The sequence below is a fragment of the Corythoichthys intestinalis genome, chromosome 2, assembly GCF_030265065.1.
Source record: "Corythoichthys intestinalis isolate RoL2023-P3 chromosome 2, ASM3026506v1, whole genome shotgun sequence".
Classification (NCBI taxonomy): Eukaryota; Metazoa; Chordata; class Actinopteri; order Syngnathiformes; family Syngnathidae; genus Corythoichthys; species Corythoichthys intestinalis.
In genome coordinates this window covers 70988131-71014874 of record NC_080396.1, presented here as the reverse complement: position 1 = coordinate 71014874, position 26744 = coordinate 70988131, and the positions used below count along the sequence as shown (strand labels likewise).

Here is a 26744-nt window from a genome sequence, read left to right as displayed (position 1 = left end):
GCACACGCAGACACAAATGTATCCACGCACGCATGCACGATAAATCGCAGCCAGGAAAATGACCAACCTGGTTTTGAATTTACCCGGCGATTAATTGACTTAGTGCATATCGCGACAAGCTTACTTTGCAGGTAGACGTAAAACGGTTTGAAGTGATATATTTTGGAGAAGTGGCAACACCCTCCAGATTTAGGCAAAAGGGTTTACAATATGCAGCCAAGGGGTTTTAATTGAAAATACTTTTTAAAATTGTAGCAAGATATCAAGGCAGGATCAACACTTAAGAGCAAAGCAAAGGGTTGGTAAACTAAGGTGCCCACAAAATGTTACATGAAAAATAACAAAAAATGTTCAAGGCGCTTATTAGAGTGGTATGCTTACTTAAAAACGGAAGCATCGCTTTAATGTTAGCACACTCACTGCGAACGAAGACATGAAGTTTGGCAACTTTAGCTAAAAATAAAACAACCACACTTGTAGGGCTATTATCAGCCTACGCCACTGTGATGTAGGCTGCTCCTAGTGGTTACACAAAACCATCAAAATGTTGCGAGTAGTCAGTACCTCTCGTGAAAATGTAGTTAGAGGTGCTCGCCCTATTCTTGGGAGCCAACTTCTTCTTCACGGGCGGCTGGTAGTCAGAATGAGCAGAGTCTGAATCCGCCCCAGCGGCGTCTGCGGTGGTTGGAGGAAAAAAGCGCAGGTCAAAATCGCAGTGCAAAAGCGTTGAATTCGGCGAGCTCTTACTCTGTGACGAGAATCCGTCCGGTCCACTGGGCAGAAATCCTTTAAAAGCCCAGTCCAGCATCAGATTGATTTCTTTCTCTTTATCTCCTTTGGCCTCTTCGAAGGACTTCTCGCAACGTTCGCTCGCAAGCTGAAGGGGAAGGAACAACCAGTATCTTTAGCATGAGCAACTTTTGGTGAAAAATGTACTTCTAAATGTAGTTTTACCAGGCCACACTTTTTAACCTGAGTTGATGTGCCAAGAAGAAACATTTCTCTTACTCCGCTACTTTGGGCTGCACTAGAGTCCTTAATTACTTTATTTTTGCCAGCAGAGTGGCTCTACCTACCATTTTCATCAAAGGAACGTGACAACGATAATCAAATGACTCCATTATACCAATCAGACATAATACAGTCAGTTTACAGTCCGGCGTGGTCAATGAAGTGGCGCGTTTAAAGGGGCGTGAAAAAGATCAACTTTTCAACATATAACCCTGCCGTCAACGTGACTCAAAAGTGTGCATTTCCAACTCTGCACACACATCAATCTGAGATCCAATCAAGACCTGTTTCACAGAAGGAACCTTAAAAAAATATACAGATGCACATTGGACGATTGCTCTTCTCGTCACACTCGCGAAAACATCGTTACCCATAAAAAAAAACTCTTCATGACGTACTTTGCTCTTATTTTCATGAAGAGATTAAGTGTATTTCAGGCCATGTCTACACCAGAGAGGGTATTTGGCAAAGTGAAGAACATTTTCTACAGTTTGGCCTATCATCCACACGCATACACACATTTTGAGCATTGAAAACAAGAGTTCTTAAAAACTCCGTCCAAAGTGAAGATGTGCGAATTCAGCGTTTGTAGCGCCATCATGTGGATACTGATAACAGAAGATTTAACTGTGGAAACATTACTGAATGCGACAAACTTTGTTCCTACGTCACACATGAGACCAATGTTTACATTTGGAGAAAACATAACTCGCAGTGGGTTGAGATCTAATTATTAGACAGTTGCTACTTGCTTCCATTTATTTACAAACTCTTGCAGTGCTTCATACTGAAGAACACATGCTATGGATGGGGGTATTATGGACAATTATATTTCGCGCATTGTTATGAATGTACTTAAAAGTGAACGAATGCGGTTGGCTGTGGAAGCTTTTTTTTTTTTTGACAAACGTGCTTGTGTAGATGTCATTTTTTCCCAGACTTATTAGGGCAGGATCCTCGGTTTTAGAGAACCCTGCTAGGTGTAGACATGGCCTCAGACAAAACTTGGGAAAAGGATCCATCTACAAAAAACATTTTGCATTCCGCCATAGCAGATAGTCTCTTCCTGGTCACGTCTACAGCTTCCGCCTCGTTCGCGATTGGGTCGCCATCAAAAGGCGAACAATCGACATGAAGCCACAGTATGGCATTTTGGTTCGCGGAAGAACAAAAACCTTGTTTCCCGTCAGGAAAAGCTTTACGTGACCTTCTTTCTTCTTCTTTTAATGAGCAAATTACAGACAATTCCATGAGTCAGTATGATCAGGGTCACACTTAAGTCTAGTCTTACCTGTTGTGGCTAAGTCGAGTCAAGTCACGAGGTCATATCGAGTTGAGCCACAAGGTTGTAGAGACAAGTCGTGCCAAGTCAAAATGTTGTCGAGTCGAGTAACAGGTTAGTCAGGGCCTTCACCATTCTTCCCTAGCCCACACACAAAGCACTCCGGTTTATCTTTGAAGGAAACACTGTCGAAATGTGAGTCCATGTACCAAAAAAAAAACAAAAAAAACTATGCAGTATAGTCTGCAGGAAATAAACCAGCATGAAGGCGTTCCAAGCGGATCACTGGCAGGTGGGAAGCAATTCACGATACAAGTTTTTTGAGTCAGCTTGTCGAGTCTCGAATCATTTACCCCTTTTCTACCCAAAGAATGAGTGTGCTCGTTCGGTGCTGGTGCTTTGTTGGTTCCTTTTGCGAGCTTCCCAAACACCAGTTGGCTTTCCATGTGCAAAGGATCCAAATTGGGGCCAAGTCATGTGTCACCAGAATATGTCAGTATGTCAATAAGTAAACCAATATGGCTGCGGCGAGTCCGCCGGAAATGCAACGTATAAGAAATAATGCGGTCGATGAACCCGCACCCTCTCCCTGACATAGTCCTTCGCTGGACGTAGTCTGGCTTAGCAATGAGTTGGTGCCTGCTGAGCACCCACTTTTTCAGGGGCTGGTGCTGGTGCTGGTGCTTGGGTAATTGAAATAGAAAGAACCGGTGCTCACCCAAGCACAAGCAACAGTTCCAGCTCTGTGTAAAAGGGGCAAATGTAAGTCCATGTAAAAAAAAAGAAAAATGCAATATAGTGTGTAGTGAATAAACCAGCATTAAGGTGTTCCAAGCAGATCATTGGCAGGTGGGAAGCAATCTACGGTCCAAGTTTTTTGAGTCAGCTTCTCGAGTCTCAAGTCATCGTTCACAAGTCTTGAGTTATTGCCTCACAAGTTGAGTCTCGAGTCTTAGACCCTCCCAGCTCAAGTGAGTCAAGTCAGTGTTTTTTTTTTTCTTTTCTTCAAGTCGGAGTCGAGTTGCGAGTCATCAAATTTGCAACTCGACTTAAAAGTCCCAGTGACTTGAGTCCAATTGTCAGGGAAATTATGTACATTTCTGACAAAACTTCAGAAATGGAACTATCTACTTTGCACTCAGACATTGTGTTCAAGCAGATATTTGCTTCCTGGTCACATCTGCAGCTGCTGCCTCTTTCTGGGAAGTGGTTGGACAGTTGAGGTTTGCAAGACGGTACTGCATGATGGCTCAATCAATCAGGAAGTACAGTCTGGATAGCAAGGCTCGATAGACCATGGAAAACAGGAGACATGATTTTTAAAATTTCATAGTAGAAAATGTTTATCCACTAAGGACATTCATACACCTGGGACGTGATGTTTCATTTCTAATTTTTCAGTCAGAATTCAATGATTTAGCTTTTTTTTTTTGCTTTAAAATGGTCATGTTATTAGCCTATAGTTTAATTACAGTTCATGCAGATGATTTGCTCATTGCTCCACGGATTGGACGCCTAGTGCCATCAATGGCATTCTTTTTTTTCCTTTTCTTTTTTTAAAGATGCAGAAGAAGCGGTAAAGGAGTCACCTCTTTCTTTTGCTCGGAAGCGGTCTTCTCGTCAGGCTCGGCCTTGAGGAAACCCCCCCGTCGGGACTTGCCAGCCTTCTTCTGCAGCGTTAAACTCTGGTGGTGTACTTTAGGATGATCGCGACGCAGATGTCTAAACAAGTTGGTGGTGTTGCCTCTGCTGGTTTTAACTGTCCCCCCACACAACTTGCAGAGCACTCGGGATTGAGCGTCATCATCCGGCATGAAACCGAACCAATTCCAAATCACCGAATAAGAGTTCCTTTTGGGCAACAAATCGTCCGTGGCCGACATGCTTGTTTCAGATCGAGAAGAACGACAGATTGCGGTTATTATTGTTATCGAACAGAAATAGAGGGACCGAAACTAGAATTGGAAATTCATTTTTGTTAGCAGAATAAATGAAATCTAGCAAAAACAAACGAGAAACTGTTTTGTGCTTTCACACAACCAACTGAAATGTCAATAATGAACAAAAAAAAAACCTGAAAAATCCAGCAATATCCCGTTTTCCTCATCCAACAGTGTTTTTATTCTTTCTGAATTAAAACTAAAAACTAATAAACAACTTAAACTATCAGTTTCAATAAAAATGAAAATAAAAGTTCTATATCCACTCTAAAAATTAATACGATGTTAATTAGATGGGGGGGGGGGGGCGGAATTGCATCTGTATGAAATAAAAAAATTCTTAAACTCTTTGTCCAATAGTTCATGAAAATGTAAAACAAAATATTCATAAAATCTCCAAAAATGTTATTAAATGTACCACAGTTTGAAATTGAAGAAATTTATGACCTACTAGCTGAAATTGAAAGCATTTTAAAGACACTTTATTAAAATTAAAACTATCTAACAGCACACTAAACTGTCCTAAATTGTCTTAAAAGCTGCTACGCTTCTTCCAAATACTCAATTTGCCTCAGGGTTTCATTGATTGCAGCACAATTTAAAATGGAAATTTCTGACCAACTAGCAGAAACGGAACGCCTTATTCAGAGACTTTATCAAAATTAAGACTTTACTGTCCTATATTGTGTGTATACTCAATTTTCTTGACATACTGTACCTCCATTGAACAGCGCTATTTATGATGTAAGGAATTGAAAAACTTCATTATATTGAAAACTATTTTAACACAATTTATCAACATAAAACAGTTTTAAGAGCTAACTAAAGTGTCCTAAATTGTGTTTTAAACGCTCGCTTGTTTTGTCCAAATACTCAGTTTTTCTGAGACAATTTCATTGAATGCAGCGCAATTTAAAATGGAATTTTATAAACTACTAGATAAAATTGAAAGCATATTAAAGACACTTTATCGAGCTTAACACTACTTAAGAGCACAAAGGACTGTCCTTAGTTGAGTTTTCAAAAGCTACTTTGCTTTGTCCAAATAGTCAACTTTTCTGAGACAACTTAATTGAATGCAGACAAATTTAAAATGGAAGCAATTGAAAACCTACAAGGCAAAAATGAAAACCATTTAAAGACAATTTATCAAGTTTTAAAAAATTTAAGAGCCTACTAAAGTCTTAAAAGCTAATATTCTTAGGCCAAATACTCAATTTCCCTGAGACAACTTCATTGAAAGCAGCACAATTTAAAATGGAAGGAATTGAAAAGCTACTAGACAAAATTGAAAAACATTTTAAGACAATTTATCAAGATTTTTAAAAAAAGAGCCCAAAAAACTGTCCTAAAAGCGAATTTTCTTTAGCTGAGTACTCAATTTTCCTGAGACAACTTCATTGAATGCAGCAGAGTTTAAAATGAAATTGAAAACCTGCTAGACGAAACTGAAATTAAAACTTTAACAGACGACCAAACAGTCCTTAATTGTGTCCTAAAAGGCAATTAGCTTTGTCTGAATACTCAATTTTCCCAAGACAATTTCATTGAATGCAACACAATTTAAAAATGGAATGAATTGAAAACCTACTAAGCAAAACTGAAAACCATTTTATGACAATTTATCTTTTTTTTTTTTTTTTTTTTTTTTTTAAAAAGCCCAAGTCTCAAAAGCTAATTTTCTTTGGCCATATACTCAATTTTCCTGAGACAACTTCATTGAATGCAGCACAAGTTTAAATGGAAGGAATTGAAAACCATTTTAAGACAATTTATCAAGATTAAAAAAAAAAAAAGGTAATAATAAATAAAAATTAAGAGCCCAATAAATGGTCTTAATTAAAAGCTAATTTTCTTTGGCCAAACACTCAATTTCCTTGGGACAACTTCACTGAATGCAGCACAATTTCAAATGAAATTGAAAGCCAATTAGAAGAAATTGAAAACCATTTTAAGAGACTTTATCAAGATTAACAGCCCACCAAACTGTCCTGATTGTCTCAGAAGCTAATTTGCTTTGTCCAAATTCTCAATTTTGCTGAGACAACTTCATTGAATACAATGCAATTTAAAATGGAATAGAAAACTACTAGTAGACGAAATTGAAAACCATTTTAAGACACTTGAAGATGAAACTTTTTTTTAACTTTTTAAAAAATGTCCTTTGTCCCAACACTCAGTTTTCCTGCCACAACTTCATTGAATGCATCTTAACTAATATTGGAAGTAAGTGAAGACCTACCAGACGAATTTCAAGTCAATTTAGGAGTTTTTAAGAGCGCACCAAAACGTCCTAAATTCCTTTTGTTTGTTTGGTCCAAATTGCGCTGCAACCAATCAGAAACCAGTGAGTAAAAGCGCTCATACGCTGTTTGGATCCAAATTCAAATGACGGCACGCATTCGGAACCGATCCCGCCTTCATGCAGACGGCGCGGGTTTGAAAAATCGAGCGTGGGAATCTACTTTAGTTGGACTTTGACGAGCGAATCCGTCTCTCGGCTTCTTTTTGTCTCCCTCCTTTGTGGTCCGTCCTCGCGATTGCGCGACCGCCGAAGTCGTCGAGGTTCGCCGGCGACGAGGAGGCACTCGAACGCGAACATCCAGAATGAAAAAACGTTTCGCTCGGTCGTGATGAAAAGAGACCAAATGGCGCGTTTTCAGCTCACTAAAGGTGTTTTTCTTGGTGGGCCTCGGCGGAAGTGAGTGAAAGCACCCCCTCTCCACGATTAGTAAAGAGTGGGGGTCGTTTAGGGAGGGTCCAAAAAGGTCAAACAAAGACTGGACCCTGGGCGTTCTATTGACTCCAACCAGGGGCGTCGCTAGGTTTCAAGGACGGGAGGGGAGGAGGGGGGGCTTGACCCATAGGGGCTACTCAGGGGGTCGGTAAACTTTTTGACCAAGAGACCAAAAAAACCCACGAATTTTAAAATATGATTCCAGGAGTCATACATTGTATGTGTGTGTGTGTGTATCGAATATAGTGCTGCTCAAAAGATTGACACGTGGTGGGGGTGGGTTGTAATATTGTCGAGTCTGTATTCGAGGTGCTTAATTCAGGTAAGACAGTGCTTCTCAATTATTTTGTTACAACCCCCCCCCCCCATGAAGACGTAAACGTTTCACGCCCCACCAACTCTGATGCCACTTTAAATAGTACCATTTGTCTCTAATATTATCATAAGTACACCTCTGCATAACATTTTCCTTTTTTATATTAACTCATTCACTCCCACTGCGATTGGCTGGCAACCAGTTCAGGGTGTCCCCTGCCTACTGCCCGTAGTTAGCTGGGATAGGCTCCAGCACCTCGGCGACCCTCGTGAGGAATAAGCGGCATGGAAGATGAATCATTCACTCCCAGCCGTTTTCACCGGTGTAACCCCCTTCGCTCCCTGCCGTTTTACTGGATTTTGACTGATTTTGCAAGGCCCACAGAAAATTCTGTCTTTTGCTATATAAACATGGAACCCACCAAAAGAAAGATTAGACTCTCTTCTTTCAGCAGGAAGAAACGTTAGTTCATCTTTTTCCATTCTTTAGAAATCAACATTAGAAAATCGCTTAGTTTGAGCAATTTTCCAATTTCAGATGAAAAAAAGAGAAATTGAGCTTTTTGTGAAAGCATACACTTCAAACATAACTGACTTTTAACACAGCTATTTTTTGCTTTAGTGACATCCCAAACATCTGAAAATATTTACACTTAACTAACTGAGAGATGACGCTGTTGTGGCCACGAAAGCCCAGTAAAGTTTTCCCTCATCACTGCCTGTCTCATAAAGATGGATTTTTTTGGAGTCTCTGCGGGGTCTGCTCGGCGAGCAGCATGGACTCAACTGTATCGTCCGCTGCACTGGTGGTCCCGGTCATTCTGCTCGGTCATCCAGCGCCTGGCATCCCGGGCGTCCTCTAGGTATTTCTGCTCGGTCGCCCGCCGCCTGGCATCCTGGACGCCATTCGGTCGTCTTCCTGGCCAGTTTTATTGCTTTAAAATGGATTTTCAGCTTTGTGCTTTGGAACTAAATTGAATTAGAACCCAGAGATGTCTCTTGTTAAAAAAAATAAAAAAGTAAAAGATGTATAAATACATCTTTGGGACACTGAAACAATTAAAAATAGAACGTATTGATACGTTTTTGGGAGCAAATTAGTTAAACGAAAGTAATATAAATCAACTTGAAATAAATTATAACTTTATTAACATTTGTTTTGTCTGTAACAAAACAAAACGTTAAGGCGCATCAATTTGCCAGAATAAAAAATAAAGTCACATCCAAGCTGCAAAAATACACCCAAGGTACATTTCTTGACCATTTGATACTGAAAAATAAATTAAATCGCTCAATAATAAATTCAAATTAAATGACAGTGTCATTGGAGGGAGGGACAGTTTTTATTTTTGCTGCAGGCAAAATCAGCTCCTTTGCTATGGTGTGAGGTTATTTTGCACTTAGCATGCTAACAGTGCATGCTGGTTTACTGCTGTAACATTGACAAAGAGGGACGATTGTTGGTAATATTCGGCACGTTTTCGCTGAAGATCAATCAAGCGGCTTATCAATGTGATCGGGGTCTAATGTGTTTAAGTGACGTCTTAATTGATTTGGCTTCCCGCTGTCCACTGCAAACACCTTTAGACACAGTAAACAGACTGGTCTTTCCTAGTCTCCTACTGTGTTCTTTGCTGTTTGCTCTTGTTCTGTGTAAAAATACTGCACACACCCTGAAAATTTGAGCGGCACTGCCACCTACTGAGGGGTTGTGCAAGTACACCTTCAACTGCTGCCACAAAAGTACACTTTTGTACGGCAAAAAAGTATGTTTCCCCGAGGTCGCATGCGCCACCCCTGGCATGGCCCTACGCCCCCCTGGGGGGGTGCACCCCACTATCTGAGAAGTACAGAGTTAAGGTAAATTAACCTTTTTCACTGCTTGGACATTTACAGTCATGTGAAAAATTAAGGACACCCCATTAAATATTCAGTTCTGTATTAAGAAATGTTCACACATCAATCATCTTGTTTTCCTTAGGTAAACAACAAAATATAACATTGTTTTACTCATTAAAGCAAATATATCCACAAAAATGCATATTCTAACTGAGGAAAAAGTTAGGACACCCTACCACCTAATAGCTAGCGTTACCCTTTCGCTGAAATAACTTCAAATTCAAATTTAAATTCAAATTTATTTATATAGCCCTTTACAAAACCCGAAAGGTCCCCAAAGTGCTTTACAACAAAGAGAAACATGGCACATAGTAAATAAAAGGCAGGAAAGTGTTATAAAATGACATTAGGAAGAAAAGAAAAGAAAAAAAAAACGAACCATCGCATCACGATTAGTCAGACACCAAACAAAACAATAAAACAGATAAAATCCGAAAACATTAAAAACCCTAAAGAAATAAAACCAGGCTAAACTAATCTTGGGGAAAGGCGAGTCTAAAAAGGTGTGTCTTTAAACGAGATTTAAAAAGGCCCAAATTTGTAGTGGTGCGGATTTCCGGGGGAAGACTATTCCATAACCTGGGTGCAGCAACCGCAAAAGATCGGTCTCCCCACTGTTTGAGTTTGGACCTTGGGACTTGCAAATGAAGTTGGCCGGTAGAGCGAAGACTCCTGCCAGAGTTACGGATGGTTAAAATTTCTGATAAGTAAGAAGGAGCCTGGCCATTAATAGAATTAAAAACAAACAGTAAAAGTTTAAAATCAATTCTAAAATGGACTGGAAGCCAGTGGAGCGATGATAGCACGGGGGTAATATGTTCACGTCTAGGTGTATCTGTTAAAAATCGAGCAGCAGCATTTTGAACAAGTTGGAGACGAGAAACTGAGGATTTGGGAAGACCAACATAAAGAGCGTTGCAGTAATCCAGCCTTGAGCTTATAAAAGCGTGAATTGCTTTTTCCAAGTCGTGGCGAGTAAGAAAAGGCTTCACTTTGGCCAGGAGACGGAGCTGGAAAAAACTTGCTCTTACAACAGAACTAATCTGTTTTTCAAAGTTGAGCCTGCAATCGAATATCACTCCGAGATTTTTAACATGTGTTTTAAAAAAGGGAGCCAGAGTGCCAGGGTTGGGCTCAAGGGCATTTAACATAGAAGGTGTGCCAAAAGTAATATATTCAGTTTTGCTTTCGTTAAGATGTAAAAAGTTTTGCGCTAGCCACTGCTTCACATCGGATATGCACTCCATTAATTTAGTGAGAGCAGTTTGTTCGTTGGGTCTCAGGGGGAGATACAGCTGCAGGTCATCAGCATAAAAATGAAAAGAGATATTATGTTTTTTTATAACTGATCCTAAAGGTAGGAGATAAAGTGCAAAGAGAACAGGCCCTAAAATGGAGCCTTGTGGCACCCCACAAGACAGAGAGGTTTGTGAGGAGGAAAATTCCCCAATCATTACTGAGAAGGTCCTATGTTCCAGGTACGATTTAAACCACTGTAGAGCTTTACCACGGATACCTATAAAGTGTTCTAGACGAGATACAAGGACTGTGTGGTCGACTGTATCAAATGCTGCTGTGAGATCTAGTAAAACAAGGATTGCTGGGTTTCCATTATCTACAGAAAGGGCAATGTCGTTGTGCACTTTTAACAGTGCTGACTCAGTGCTATGTCTGGACCTGAAGCCTGATTGAAACTTGTCAAGGGTGGAGTTTGTCTCTAGAAATGTTTGCAATTGAATAAAAACAACTTTTTCTAAAACTTTAGAAAGGAAAGACAAGTGGGAGACGGGTCTAAAATTGGACAGCACGGAGGAGTCGAGATGGGGTTTTTTAAGAAGGGGTCTGACTACAGCCTGTTTGAAGGCAGCTGGGACAGAACCGGTACTGAGAGAGTTATTTATAAGAGCCAGCAGACTTGGTCCGAGGCAACTAAAGACTTCCTTTAGAAGCCCAGCTGGAATTATATCTAACGGACAGTTAGTGGGTTTCATGCCACTATTTCAGACAGAGATGACAATGAAAGGAGATCAAATTGTTCAAAAACAGTGAGCAGTTCTGGAGGATGTAGATTATCTGATGAGATACCCGAATTGCAGACATTTTGCCTGACCGAAGAGACTTTGTTTTGAAAGAAAGCGAGAAACTCCTCACAAGTGGCACCTGACACATCAGTTAAGACAGTGGGGTGCGGGTTTAAAACAGAGTCAATTGTGTTAAAAAGCAGTCTTGGATGGCTGGAGCTGTTATGTATAATAGAAGATAAATAATTCGACTTGGCCTGTTTTAGGGCCTCCTGATAGGTAGCCAAGGTGTCCCTCAGCAATTCCAAAGAAACATGGAGTTTGTCCTTTTTCCATTGACGTTCAGCCCGCCTGCATTTTTGCCTAAGCAGGCGGGTATAGTCGTTAAACCATGGAGTGGCTTTGGGTTTGGAACTTTTTTGCCGTAGAGGGGCAATGGAGTCCAAAACAGCAGTGCAGGTGGAACAAAAAATGGAGAGAAGACTGTCTGAGCAGACAGGAGAAGGCAGAACGGCGTCAGGATGCTGCTGCAGGTCTCCAAATGCAGTCACAAACTCTCCTGCTGTAGATGGAGTGATGCGCCGGCGGTAACAAGCTGGAGAAATTTGCTTTTCTGCAGACAAAGGGGCAGCAAAGTCAAAAATGATGGGAAGGTGGTCCGAGATGGCAGTATCCACTATTTCTCTGATGGAGACTGAGTTGGTGCATTCACAGACTGGGTGAGGCCAAATGAGTCCAGAAGACTTCAATGAGAAGTCTTTGACATCGGTCTGAAAAATGTTTGCCCCACTCCTCAACATAGAATACGCTCAGCTGTAAGATGTTTGAGGGGTTTCTTGCATGTACAGCCACTTTGAAGTCACCCCAAAGCATCTAAATAGGATTAAGATCTGGGCTTTGATTCAGCCATTACAGGACTCTCAATTTCAGCCAGTCCTTGGTGGATTTACTGGTATGGTTTGGGTGATTGTCATGTTGCAGGGTCCAGTTTCGCTTCAGTTTTAATTTTTTTCACATATGATCTCATATTTTCCTCAAGCACCCTCTGATACACGATACGATTCATGGTATATTCTATGATGGTGAGCTGGCCAGGTCCTGCTGCAGCAAAGCATCCCCAAACCATGACACTTCCACCTCCATGCTTCACGGTTGGTATGAGGTTCTTTTCCTGGAATGCTGTATTGGTTTTCCGCCAAGCATGTCCTCTGTTCTTGGTGTCCAAATAATTCACTTTTAGATTCATATGTCCAAGGAATATTATTCCAGAAGTCCTGTTCTTTGTCTACATTCACTCTGGAAAACCTCAGTCTGGCCTTCATGTTCTTCTTGGAGAACAAAGGTTTCCTTCTTGCACACCTCCCATGAAGGTTAAACCTGTGAGGTCTCTTTCTGATTGTTGAAGCATGCACTTTCACATCAACAGTAGCAAGAGCCTGCTGTAAGTCCCGTGGTGACATTTTAGGGGTTTTGGAGACTTCTTTTAGAATCTTGCGGTCTGCTCTCGGAGTGAACTTGCTTGGACGGCCAGACATGGGCATGTTGGCAGTTGTTTTGAATGTCCTCCACTTGTAAACTATTTTCCGGACAGTGGAATGGCTGATTTTTATCTTTTAAATCCAGACTCATAAGCATCTACAATCTTCTTTCTGAAGGGCTCAGACCGCTCCTTCGATCTCACCATGGTGTTTTCTCTCAATTTAACAGTCAGGGGCACATCAAACAAAATGTGAGGTTTAAATAAGGCAAACCTCCTTCAAAACACTGGGTAATGATGTTCTAAACGTGCACCTGATGTGATACACCTATGTGTGATTTTAGCCATTTTAAATGGCATTGAATGTGGAGGTGTCCTAATTTATTCCTCAAGAGAAACTGCATTTATTTAAAATCAACATTTTGCGGAAAGTTATTTAAAAAAAAATGATTTCCCCGTTTTAATTGTTTAGTTCTATTACTTGAATCTCTTAAGATTGTTAAAATTGATATGAAATATTTCTATGACCAAATGTTAGAAAACACACAGGCTTCTATAGGGTGTCCTAATTTTTTCACATGACTGTATAATGAAGTTTTCAGTTTAAATGTAGTTCAATTACAATGCAATAGTTATTCGTCGCTACTTGGCAGCTCAACTTTGGCGCCCACAGTGCAAAGCAGATTTTTAGTCTTGTTATAAGTATCTTGTTCTAACAATAATATTTCTAAAAACATTTATGTACACTTTATTTACATCTATGTATGTACACTTACACACAGGGATCATATGAGAGACTGAATGTACAATACAATTTATATTCATACATTATCATAAGTATGTTCTTTATATTAATATTTTATTGAAGTTTCAAACTATTGTTATGTTCTAATGATAACATGGATTTATAGGGTTTTACAGTGCCTTGCAAAAGTATTCGGCCCCCTTGAACCTTGCAACCTTTCGCCACATTTCAGGCTTCAAACATAAAGATATAAAATTTTAATTTTTTGTCAAGAATCAACAACAAGTGGGACACAATCGTGAAGTAGAACAAAATTTATTGGATAATTTAAACTTTTTTAACAAATAAAAAACTGAAAAGTGGGGCGTGCAATATTATTCGGCCCCCTTGCGTTAATACTTTGTAGCGCCACCTTTTGCTCCAATTACAGCTGCAAGTCGCTTGGGGTATGTTTCTATCAGTTTTGCACATCGAGAGACTGACATTCTTGCCCATTCTTCCTTGCAAAACAGCTCGAGCTCAGTGAGGTTGGATGGAGAGTGTTTGTGAACAGCAGTCTTCAGCTCTTTCCACAGATTCTCGATTGGATTCAGGTCTGGACTTTGACTTGGCCATTCTAACACCTGGATATGTTTATTTTTGAACCATTCCATTGTAGATTTGGCTTTATGTTTTGGATCATTGTCCTGTTGGAAGATAAATCTCCGTCCCATTCTCAGGTCTTGTGCAGATATCAACAGGTTTTCTTCCAGAATGTTCCTGTATTTGGCTGCATCCATCTTCTCGTCAATTATAACCATCTTCCCTGTCCCTGCTGAAGAAAAGCAGGCCCAAACCATGATGCTGCCACCACCATGTTTGACAGTGGGGATGGTGTGTTCAGGGTGATGAGCTGTGTTGCTTTTACGCCAAACATATCGTTTTGCATTGTGGCCAAAAAGTTCAATTTTGGTTTCATCTGACCAGAGCACCTTCTTCCACATGTTTGGTGTGTCTCCCAGGTGGCTTGTGGCAAACTTTAAACGAGACTTTTTATGGATATCTTTGAGAAATGGCTTTCTTCTTGCCACTCTTCCATAAAGGTCAGATTTGTGCAGTGTACGACTGATTGTTGTCCTATGGACAGACTCTCCCAACTCAGCTGTAGATCTCTGCAGTTCATCCAGAGTTATCATGGGCCTCTTGGCTGCATCTCTGATCAGTTTTCTCCTTGTTTGAGAAGAAAGTTTGGAAGGACGGCCGGGTCTTGGTAGATTTGCAGTGGTCTGATGCTCCTTCCATTTCAATATGATGGCTTGCACAGTGCTCCTTGAGATGTTTAAAGCTTGGGAAATCTTTTTGTATCCAAATCCGGCTTTAAACTTCTCCACAACAGTATCTCGGACCTGCCTGGTGTGTTCCTTGGTTTTCATAATGCTCTCTGCACTTGAAACAGAACCCTGAGACTATCACAGAGCAGGTGCATTTATACGGAGACTTGATTACACACAGGTGAATTCTATTTATCATCATCGGTCATTTAGGACAACATTAGATCATTCAGAGATCCTCACTGAACTTCTGGAGTGAGTTTGCTGCACTGAAAGTAAAGGGGCCGAATAATATTGCACGCCCCACTTTTCAGTTTTTTATTTGTTAAAAAAGTTTAAATTATCCAATAAATGTTGTTCCACTTCACGATTGTGTCCCACTTGTTGTTGATTCTTGACAAAAAAAATAAATTTCATATCTTTATGTTTGAAGCCTGAAATGTGGCGAAAGGTTGCAAGATTCAAGGGGGCCGAATACTTTTGCAAGGCACTGTATGTACATATTGATACTTGCACACAAAAAAACATGTTAAAAATTGGGGGTGACACTACTTTAAACGGCCTCCACTCAGTCCGTTCTGGTCCCCATTAACAGCGATAAGTGAGGGATCACTGTACAGTACTTCAATTACTTATGTAGTGATGAACAAGAAAAAGTGTGGTTGCAGGCAAATGGCACCTCTTGAAATGCTCGCCTTCAGCCTTATCATCATGTTGGCCCCGATTCAAGTCTTCTTGAGGTAGACCAGAACCTTCCTTCATGACTCCTGAGAGAGGCTTGCTTGATGCCTTGGTCCGTTTTGGAAAAAATGGCTATTACAACCCGTGTCATTTTTTTGTAAATCAGTGAAAATGGGTAGCCCAATAAGAATTTATACATGAAGCGACAATTGAGCCCAGTTTATCTTGAATGCCAATGACAAAAATAAGAATTTGGGAAGCCATCATGAGCAAAGTCCATATGCACACTGGATTCTTTCCCAAATCAACTGGAAGTGAACCGTAAATGATCCAAAATCCACAGGAGGTGAAACAAAATCAACGGTGACACATAAATGCCCTAAAACTAACAGGAACCTACCCAGAAATTTCCCCAAATCAATAGGAAATGACCCAAAATTAACAGCAAATGACTCAGAAATTCCCACAAATCAATAGGAAGTGACCCATGAATGCCCCAAAATCATCAGGAAAGTGACCCAAAGTCAACAGGAAAAAATAAGGAAATCAAGGCACAGGTTGTTTTTTTTTTTTTTTGCCAAAAGCGTACGATTCCACCTAAACTTGACCAAAAAAATTACCATTTAGTTCCAATGAACCCATTTCATTTCCAGTGGGGAAGAAATGACCTGATATCAACAAGAAGTGCCCTGAAAAATCCCCAAACTATTCAGGGAGTAGAGGTGAGAATCTTTGGGCACCTAACGATTAGATTACGATTCAGAGGCTACGATTCAATTAATAAATCGATTAATTATGCCCCCCCAGCTAATAGCTGCTTTTAATGTATCGTACATTAATTACAAAAATAGTACAAAAATCCTCTGAGGCTTAAATAAACGGCTACCGTAATTTCCCGAATATAAGGCGCACCCGTGTATAATGCGTACCACAAATTTACTTGTAAAATCTGGGGGAAATTATTGTACCCGTTTATAACGCATACCCTAATTTTAACACCAATAAATAGAAGGATACAAGAAAACAGAGCTCGTGTACAGATACAGAAATGTCATTTTACTGACTGGTGAAACACAGCACAAGCATAGCAAATTGGTAGTTCAAAACAATACCATAAACTGACAATATTCACGGTAATAATATGATTTGACAACTTCTCCAACTTACCAGAATTTAGGAGAAAACAAAACAGATGTGACTTTTCTTTTAAAGGCTGCTGTATAATCTGCTCATTTCATCATGATGAACAAATGTTTCTTCCATGGATTGATTGAAAAAAGCAGAATGTAATACAGACGAAATCATTCGGCCGATTAGAGTGAAGTATTACCGAAACAAAATGGTGACGTCACGTACCGTAACGGTCGGCAACGGGTTGCTGCATATGTTTCTACAACACAACATGGCCGTGTCAATTAAAGAAAATCGGTTTATATATATATATATATTTCTGTCTCCATCCATGTACCCGTTTATAATGCGCACCATGATTTTACAAGTTGATTTTGGGGGAAAAAAGTGCGCGTTGTATTCGGGAAATTACGGTATTTCAGTATCAAGTTAACAGTTCAAAACAGTAAATAAAATAATGAAGTCCTCATTCTATATCAGCAGCTTTAAACTACATTCAATTAATTTAATGTTGTGATCAACTGTTAAAGTTGTTAAACTGCCTGAACATTGGAGTGCCTCATACGTATTTCATATTTATTTAGATTTTATACTTTATTCTTGCAAGCCACTTTCGAGATTTTGTTTTACTTGTCCTGCACTGTAAAGGGAGATGCTCCACAATTTCATTGTACAACCGTATAATGACAATAAAGGGCTATTCTATTCTATTCTATTCTAAAATGGCTTCCGTTATTCCATAATTTCCCTCCTGTCTACTTTCGACATGTGAAAGTTTTAAAGCGGTTTTAAAGATAGATTTAAGTCAAGATTTTGCCGATTTGAGAGTATTTTCGATAAAAGTTAAATAGGTTCGCTACAACAGCCTTTAAACCCTTTAATGCCAGCAATATGAAGCAATTATCAGAGAATCCCAAAATTTGAAAAATAACGTCCTAATGAAACCTTTTTTTCAAATTTGTAAAAAGTCAAAATGAATATGTAATAAGCGCTCAGATATCTATAACCCTTGCTAAATCCTGTTTGTTTTTTTCATGGAACCTGCAGATGCATGTGTTGACTTGCATCCATCATTTTCTTTTTCCAAAACGAAAAGTCAAAATTCTGAATAAGTCTCAAAATCATGAAATTTTAGGTGTATCAAATGTGGGACATTTGGCAACATAGGGTTAAAGTAGGGCTGGGCGATATGGCCTTAAACATGTATCACGATAAATTGAGCAGATTTATCTCGATAACGATAAATGACGATAAATTCGCCCAAGCGGACTGTTATATAATTTGAAAATCTGAATCAATGCATGAAATACAGATTAACTATTTCTTGTTGATTTATTTACCAGCATTCAATTTGATATACTGTATTTAACAATTGTACATGCAGTCTAAACATTAAGTTTATAAAAATGTATTGTAAGCAATAGAGCTGTCCCGACTAGTCGACATAGTCGACGTCATCGATGACGTAAATCCGTCGACGAGCACAACATCCCGTCGACGGTTAATGAAGGGTTAAAAAAATATATGCGCGGAAAGTTCAGAATGTCGGATGCTCTGTATGCAAGCGGGGAAAGCGGCACAAAGCCAAAAAAGCGCACCAGAGTGTCCAAAACATTGACTTATTTCAAAGAAACAAAGGAGCGTACACTCTTCCGTCCTGTCTCTTCAAAGCCAAGCTTGGCTGCACGTCGGCCGTGAATAAACACATCAAGCGCCGTAACCCAGTTTGTAAATTTTTGTTTTTTCATTTTTTGTACACCAGAGGGTGCTGTCGCCTTACTAAATAATAATGTTTCATTGACAATGGGCGTATAAGTGCTATTAGTATTGTTCTTAATGCTAACTGAAAGGTTTATTTCATGTTATGGTTTATTTTATGGTATAGAAAATTATATAAGGTTAAAAGGTCATAAATATATACAATATATACAGTGATTGCACTTAAGGGAGAGATTGTCAATGATAAGGTAATAAATTAAGGTAAAGGCAATTCATATAGGCAATTCATTGATATATAAATAAGGTTTAAAAGGAAAAAGGTGAAAAGTTTTCGTTAATTTCTAATTTTGTTTTATTTGTGTGCACCATAGCTTTTACATCAAGGATGGAATAAAAGTTGTAAACCATCAGTTTAAGAGACCATCTTTTCAATCGGGATGATACACTAGTTAATTCTATCAGCATTTGAACTCATTGTTTATTTGTGATTTATTATTGTTATTTACGTGTTTATTTGTACTTTAATAAATAATTTAGGTGTTCCAATATGTTTTTTGTGAATTGATAAGCGTCAACAAAAATTTCATTGCTAAATTAGAAAACAAAAACAAAACAAAAAAAAAAATTTTGTTTTTTTTAATTATTAGATTAGTCGACTAATCGTAAAAATAGTCGGCTGACTAATCGGGAGAAAATTAGTCGTTTGGGACAGCCCTAGTAAGCAATAAGAATTCAAGTATGAACATTTATAACAGCGTGTATGACTTGAACAATGTACATTGTCAAAATCAATATGCCTGTGCAAACATGTAATTGTAACACAAATGACTTGCAGCTTGAACAGTACACTTCAAAAAGACAACTTATTGTTAATGGCTGCTGTGACATAATTATTAAATACAAGTGTTTACTTTATGGTTTAAGGGTTTTTTTCCCCCCAGTGCATTTTTTAATAAATGCACGCACAATAAAAATAGCTGGGGCCATTTCTCGGTCATTATAAGTTTTGCCGTTGGATTGTACTTTATGCTGAATGCTTTACCATCACAAAAGCTATCAGAGGAATCACACACAGACAGATACAAAATAACACCACATAGTAATTGCTAGATGCAGTCCGTGCCCAATCCACTCATTAAGTTCAGCCGTTTCGACAAGTTAGAGCCGCTATCCGACTCCATAACGTTCATTTGTAGCGTTAGCCGCTAGCTAGCGTTAGCCTGGCTACCAGTAGAAAGCACTGAAAGCACCATCTCCGGAAATCGTGAGAACAAAGGAGGACAGCGGGTGAAAGCCCGTCTGGATGCCACCAAGAGTCTACTAAATGTCGGTTGAAAGTTTGGTGAACCTCTCTTAAGCCACACTCCATCACGTTTTGCTTGTAGCGTTAGCTGCTAGCGTTAGCTTACCGGGCTTTTGTTTGATTGGCTTCCTGATGATCACGTGACTCCCTACGTAAGCACATTCACTGCTTTCTTAAAGGGGAATGAACATAGACGGACAACACAGAATCAAAGCGGGATGAAAAGACTATATTTTCTTGTTTTATTAATTTACCGAATTTACCGACATGGTCAAAATTACGTCGGTCATCGTTAAGAATTTCGGTGACGGTAAATTTTCGGTTTACCGCCCTGCTCTAGGTTAAAGCCTGAGTTATACTTCCGCGTCAGACCTACGCCGTCAAGGAAGAATCGAGTTACGACCCTACGCCGTAGCCTGACGTGCACCTCTCAATTTTTGTAACCTTCGCGTCGCGTAGACGCGTATGACGTAGCGAAAACGGACTGTGATTGGTCCGCTCAGACTGTTGTTTCCGGTTTACCGCGAAAACACCGCCATTGTACAATAGAATCAAACATTGTTTTCTACACGCAAAAATGGACCAAGCCGACGGGAGTATCATCAAGAGCAAGTCTCGTCAAGAAATTATTATTGTGATTGCCAAATGGCAAGGTCGGCGATCGAAAAAATAAATAAATGGAAGAACCACCGAGACGTGGGTGGTCGGAATCGAGTGGCCACACGAAGCGGTGACCCAGTCGGCCAAAAACTGCCAACTTTTTATCACTTTATGTCGTATTTTTGGTTGGTGCATTTCATCATTTCCTGTGTACATATGTTTGCTGTGAATCTGTGACTTATTTACGTGTCACACTTTAAGTATATAAAGAATAAAGCACAGATTTGGTGTCAAGAGTTGTTTTGATCTTTAATTTTCAATAACAGACAGTTCACACACACGATACATCATCACTGATTGAGAGTGCCTCGGTGCTTTTTATGATAACCTTAAAATCAAGCCTCCCAACGCAGTTTGGGAAGTTCCCTAGACGCCAGAAATCTGCTATGGCTTCCCACTGGCTGGTTGTAGGACACAGCAAACAAATCGGGCTGGAGGGCTTTGCAGACCTTGAACGCAGTGCTCGACGCCAGTTTGAAGCTAGCCGCCACAGCTAGCTCTCTCCACCGGAGTCTAAAACTCTGTGCGGCATCAAAAGTCGGCCAGACCGCCTCGAAACCGTCTTCTGCGTCGCCTGCCCCTCAACATTTGTATGTTCAATATTTATTCAGTGTTGATGAGCAGAATATTTACTTTCAAGAGTTCCATATTGCATTGTTTATTTTTCTCCGACTAGCGGAAGTAAACAAGCATGCCCCAAAACCGTACAAACATAACGCCACATCCCTCTAGTGGCTTGGCGGTGAATTACAGAGCAACGCGTTCCCTCACCGCAGAACTATCGAATGTCGAATGACGCCGTAGTCGCTACGCCGTCACCGCAACGCGGGAGTATAACTCAGGCTTAAGATGGCGGCTGTTTACTAACGCCGGCAAGTCTGTCATTTTGCATCTAGTATTCTATACATGTGCTGCTAACCCCGCCGAGTATGTCATGTCGCATCTAGTTCTTTATATATGTGATATCTACCGTAGCATTATGTGGACATAGTTTGTAGCAGCTGTCGGCAGAAGTCAGGTATTATTGATTTTTTCTAATCTAGCGGCATGAGTTGAGCCAGAGCTGTGAGTTGAGCATTGTCATTACCCGTGTAATGACAAGCATGATGTTTACTTTCGGTCCATTCCTAATTGCATCCCGAAGACCACGCTGACTGTGTTTTAGTTCCGCTTTACTTGACCTAATTCAATAATCGTAATTTGGATGTTTGTGACTCGTTCCCGAAATTTCCACGGCTGCATCGCGAATAATCTAAGAATTATGAAATTTTGCACACCTCTAACAGGGAGTGACATGGGAATGCCCAAAATGTACAGGAAGTGACCCAAAATCAACAGAAACTGTCCCCTAACTATGGTGAACGGATGTGACCAATTGACAAAAACAAATGTTCAATTCTATCTGGCAGGGAGGACTAGCTGTGAATGCCCACGTTTGAGTGCCATTGACGGCGCAAGTAGTCCAATTTTGACTGGCTCTTCAATGGCACTCAAACATGCATTATTAAGGAACCCCAAATAAATAGGTAGTGACCGAAAAGCAACAGGAAGTGACACACAGAGCAAAGCATTCCCAAGCAATTTCACCAGAAACTTCATTTTTTTTAGTTTACTTTCATTTATCCCTTTATAAGGCACTCATTAAACTCATTTGGTGCCATTGACGATGCGAGACGTCCAATGAACAAACTTCTTACCTCTATAATCTGGTAGACTGCCTTCTTGTAGTTTGGCAGGCGGTCAAATGAACTTTTGCAGAAATTCTGGGTGAAGTTTCGGAAAGGCACCAAAACGTCTGTGCTGATCTGTACCAAAAAGTCACATTTAGTAGTGGAAAAGAAAAAAAATAAAATAGGTGGGCGTAGTGCTGTGCGATACAGGAAAAAATCACAATGTGGGCTAATCAATATCATAATATTGATACACCAAATATATTTTTAATTCAATGTACAATACAAAGTACGGTATCACCATTTTGATATACAGTAATCGCTCGCAGTTAAAAAATGAAACACCGCGAGGTAGGATTTACTCCCCCACACCCCAAATAAAACAAAACAAAATTAAAAAGACTGAAGTACACAGTATTTATTCACATGTATTTACATATTGTATATTTCACATATACTGTAAAGTACGATATTTAAATCTATTTACAGTAATCACTGTCCTTGTGCAGTCACTCTGTGATGGTGTGGAAACTTGGCACACCTCCTGGATGTCGTGGCGGTCCACTCATAAGCATGTTGCGGGGATATGATGCTTCATTTACGGGTTAAAATAAAGTTAAAATTCCCCTAGAAATGTTGGAGGTTTGTAGCCGGCTTTGGGTGCTGTCAAAGAAGGTAAAAATGGAGAAAAATACCGCTTGGTATCTCCTCGGATGTCGTGTAGGTGTTTGGCAGTGTTCCATTTGCACCTCCGTGAAGTTGGCCCCCAATCAGACAAAAATTGATATAATCCTTTTATGATTGGAGAAGAACTCATTATGCTTGCGGCCACAGATATTTGCCGAAACGTTTTAGGAGATGCCGCTGTTAAGAAGATTTCAGGACTCAGTGTACGGTGAGTGACATTTTCCCTGAACTTAATATTCGTTTTTAGCCTCAACATGTTATTTTATATTTACTGTCATTCTCTGCCACACATTGCCGGTCCATGAAAAAAAGACCCACATTACACCGGTCAGTGGTGCAAAAACAGTTGGGGACCACTGATGTACAGTATGTTTTGCTGCGATACATTCGTTCTCGCGCCTCAAAATGAAATAGCTTTTTTTTTTTTTTTTTTTTTTTTAAATGAATATTTTTTAAAATTCCACGAAGAACTGAAACCACAAATTTTGAAGCGCGAATTGGCGAGTGATCTCTGTATTGTCGTCAAACTCCTTCTCGAAAGCTTTATATCATTTTAAGGATCTTTATGTTTATATCAGACAGCACTATGCGGGCGTTCGCCGGTCCAACCAACCTTGGAGAAGGTCCCATCGCCGAACCATTCGACCCTTCGAATGCCTTGAGGGGAATATTTGGTTTTCCAAGGGATCACCAAGCCGGGCCACCACGGAAAGCCCTTCACGCCGCCCCAAACCAGCTCTCCGCTCAAAAAGCCGTTGCCATCCTGAAAAAGAAGCTTTTCAGTCAACCATCCCACACCATCTCCACCTTTGCCAAATTTACCTGGTAATTTGCTTTTTTTCGTCCCCTAGGTGTTTTATTGGAGGGGACAGTCTTTTCCTCCTGGGGAAAAAAAAAAAAAAAAACGATAATTTAAAAAATCTATATAATTTGCTACACTTATCAAATGAATTTTACTTATTTTTTGCTGAGCTAAAAACTTGTCCAAAACCTATTTTTTGTGCCTCTTGATACAAAATATTTCCAAATGTATTTGTTATTCTTTTTTTTTAATATCAAATTAACACTCAAAGGACTCTGGGTGATAAAATTGTCCTTTTTTAGCCAAGCTGGGTCAAATGACCAATGACCCCGTACCAATAGGGGGAGTCTATGCTGCTCAACTTCTCCCTGTCTTCCACTCAATTCCTTTGTATTCCCTCTCCCTCCTTGCCCCTCCCGGAATTACAGACTGGCTTTATAAATTCAGTAACTGGTTTGACTGGTTTATCAACAGCTGGACCCAGTATAGACAACTTTCCTGAGCAAAACATGGGCAGCGCCATCTTTGACAATTTCTGCTCTGAACATCCGGTTTAGACAGAACAACATGAAGTGCGGTTGAAGAAAGCAGTGGGTTGACAAAGTTAAAACTGCAAAATCAAGCCAAAGGAACTCACGCAATCTCCAAAAATGGATTCAGCACGACGTAGATGAGACTCCGAGACTTTCTGTGCTGTGTGTGAACTCCCGGAAGTGCTTATACAGTATATACAGTATATGGCTGGAAATGTAATGTTTGGAACAGTGTCCAGCTTCAAAGCGCCAGTGTGAATCTACCGGCCGTACGCTTTAAATCAAAACCTGCTGGAGACAATAAGTTAAGGATGTACTTTAAACCTGAGGAACTACCTAAAAGATTGTTTGTTCTTATCCCTTCGGTGATCATTTCTGGACAAAATTATAACAACCGGTCAGCATTGATCCATACACCGGTCACTTGAGTGAACAAAATGAGGTGAAATTACAAATACTACATTTGCCGAATGCAGAAGGACTGACACGGATTTTTTTTGTTACAAAGAAATACTACAATGTATGTGCATTTATAGAAAAATAGTATGTCATTCTTTTTTATTGCAGATATTGATCACAATAAAACATTTGGACAACATGATTCAATTTCTTGTTTTATTTAAAACGATTGGGGCATGTGCAAAAAAGGTCAATAAATCACAATTTATAAAATTAGAAAAAATAGCATACGAGAATGTGATATCAGACAGCAGAGCACCGGAGCGGCTTGAGAGCCTCGTCAAACTTTGACCCTTGGCGGCCTGCAGACGAACTTTCTCACGCCTTCCACAGTAATTCCAGCTCCAATTGCATATCTTAAAGTTGCTGCAGTTGGATCTCGAGAATGAGCTGACGGTCCGCCACGAGGCAAGCCACTGTCTGTCCCCGCCTCTCGGCCGCCCCCGGGTAGAACACACGTAGTTTCCATATATGTCCATCAACATACAGTAAGTGTTGATGTGAGGCACATCAATTTGTCTTCCTATGCCTAACACCATTTTCCATCTGTAAACAAACAAACCAAAAACTTGTAACAATTGCATTTATGCGTTGACATAAGTGTGCCATCTACACATACTGATTAGCAACAGGCTAGCAGCCGATACAGTAGTTGTAGTAAATAATATTAAAGATCATCATAATTATAATAATCATCGTAATAACAATATCAAAGGCAACAAGTCGTTTCATGGGCAGGGATCGGAATAACATACCTTCCATTAACACAGGGGCAACATGGCTACAAAAACACCCAGTCTTTGTGCTTGCACGAGCTTGGTTTCACATCTGCCTTCATGAACATGCTGTCCTCCCCAGTCGTGATGATGGCAGATGGATGCGGTGTTTCCAAATTATCTTTTTTAAGGGATTTTGATGAGTAATGTTACTCCAGCTCCACTGTCGTTTTTTGGATGGAGAAATTCTAAAACTGAAGTTATTTGCAGACATAAGGAAGTAAAGCAGAAGTACCTCGGAAACTACTTCTATCTTCCCTGTAATGTTGTCATACATGTCAGCGTGTCTTGTTGGGTAATATCGCCTCACATTGAACTGTTTAAAAACAGCGAGTGTCTCTTTGCAAATGAGGCAGACACAGATGTTGCGTATTTTAGTGAAGAAATAGTCCAATTTCCACCTATCCTTGAAGCGTTGGACGTCGCAGTCAACTTTTTTTTGTTGATTGTCACCATTTTAGAAAATTGGGAGTAAAGGGTCACACGGAGTAATGTTGCTTAGAGTGCTGCTGCCTTTTAGTGGGTAAATGAGGAGCAGAATTTAGTGTGTAAGCTGGTAGCGGTACTACTGAACAATTTATTAAATCTGTGTGCGGGCTAGACATTATTGATTTTATGACAGAGGCTGGGGGCCGGATGAAATTTGACCACGTGCCGGATTTTGCCTCCGAGCCGGACTTTGGACATGTCTGGTCAAGACTGATGGCTTTGACTGGATGATGGGCCATCATTACCTTTGGTAGGAGGGATAGAAGAAGAGTAGGAGAGCATCTGATGGGCATAACTGGAACAGCAGCCTTAAAAATATGTCTGGGTGCTTTTTGAATGGGTAAGGCTGAAATGATGTTCAAATGACATTTTCTTGGAGTGATTTCAAAATTTTAAAAAAGTAGAGTGAGGTAAAACAATCTTTTTTTTTTAAAAGCTTGTTTTTAAAATGTCATGAAAGGACGACACTAAGTTAAACAGGCAGAGATGTTGGGTCTCTTGACCCACCCCCAAGGCCTTTAATATTTTTTCTAAATTAAAAAAAAACACAGAGTCACGTAGCTGAAGAAAACCTACCCTTTCTTCAGAGTCGTCGTTGTCGTCTTCACCAATTGAGCTGTCATGTAATTTTAAGCCTAGGGAAGTCAATAATCGTGTTAAAACAACTTAACAATCACAGAGAGAGAGAATGAGTCTAGCCCAGGGGTGTCATCTTTGTAATGGGCCATGTTGTAGTATAATATAAAAATAAGATAATACCATTTTCAATGTTGGATTACACACAGTTAACTGTAAAACATTAGCAGAGAACATAAACTGCAACATGATATTTTTATATTGGCTAAAAATGTGCAAATCGTTCCTAAACTAAAAAAAAAAAAAAAAAAAAAGGTCTTGAAATAGTGTACTCAATACTCAGTGTTTTAATGACTTCAGCCTAGGGCTAAAGCAAAATAAACATTTCTTGATTTGAAAATATTGTAGCCTCGCTAGAGGTGCTGCCAGCGCTGAAATGGTGTAGCAACACCACGCTCCTATTGGTGTGACTTGTGGATCAACTGACACCACAATTGTAAATAGTTGTTGAATGCAGGACA

General features: G+C 39.8%; 1 protein-coding gene across 3 annotated transcripts in view; it reads right to left on the bottom strand.

Moving 5' to 3' along the window:
- The window catches only part of LOC130906865 (DNA (cytosine-5)-methyltransferase 3C-like), a 61281-nt gene that overhangs the window by 20326 nt on the left and 14211 nt on the right, over nt 1-26744 (bottom strand). For all 3 annotated transcript variants that reach the window (XM_057821548.1, XM_057821539.1, XM_057821557.1), the window contains exons 9-14: nt 26224-26282; nt 23411-23470; nt 23202-23351; nt 21929-22036; nt 748-877; nt 565-675 (exon numbers count right to left, since the gene is read on the bottom strand). In XM_057821548.1, the coding sequence (XP_057677531.1) occupies nt 565-675; nt 748-877; nt 21929-22036; nt 23202-23351; nt 23411-23470; nt 26224-26282 (618 nt within the window). The remainder of the gene's footprint in view (nt 1-564; nt 676-747; nt 878-21928; nt 22037-23201; nt 23352-23410; nt 23471-26223; nt 26283-26744) is intronic.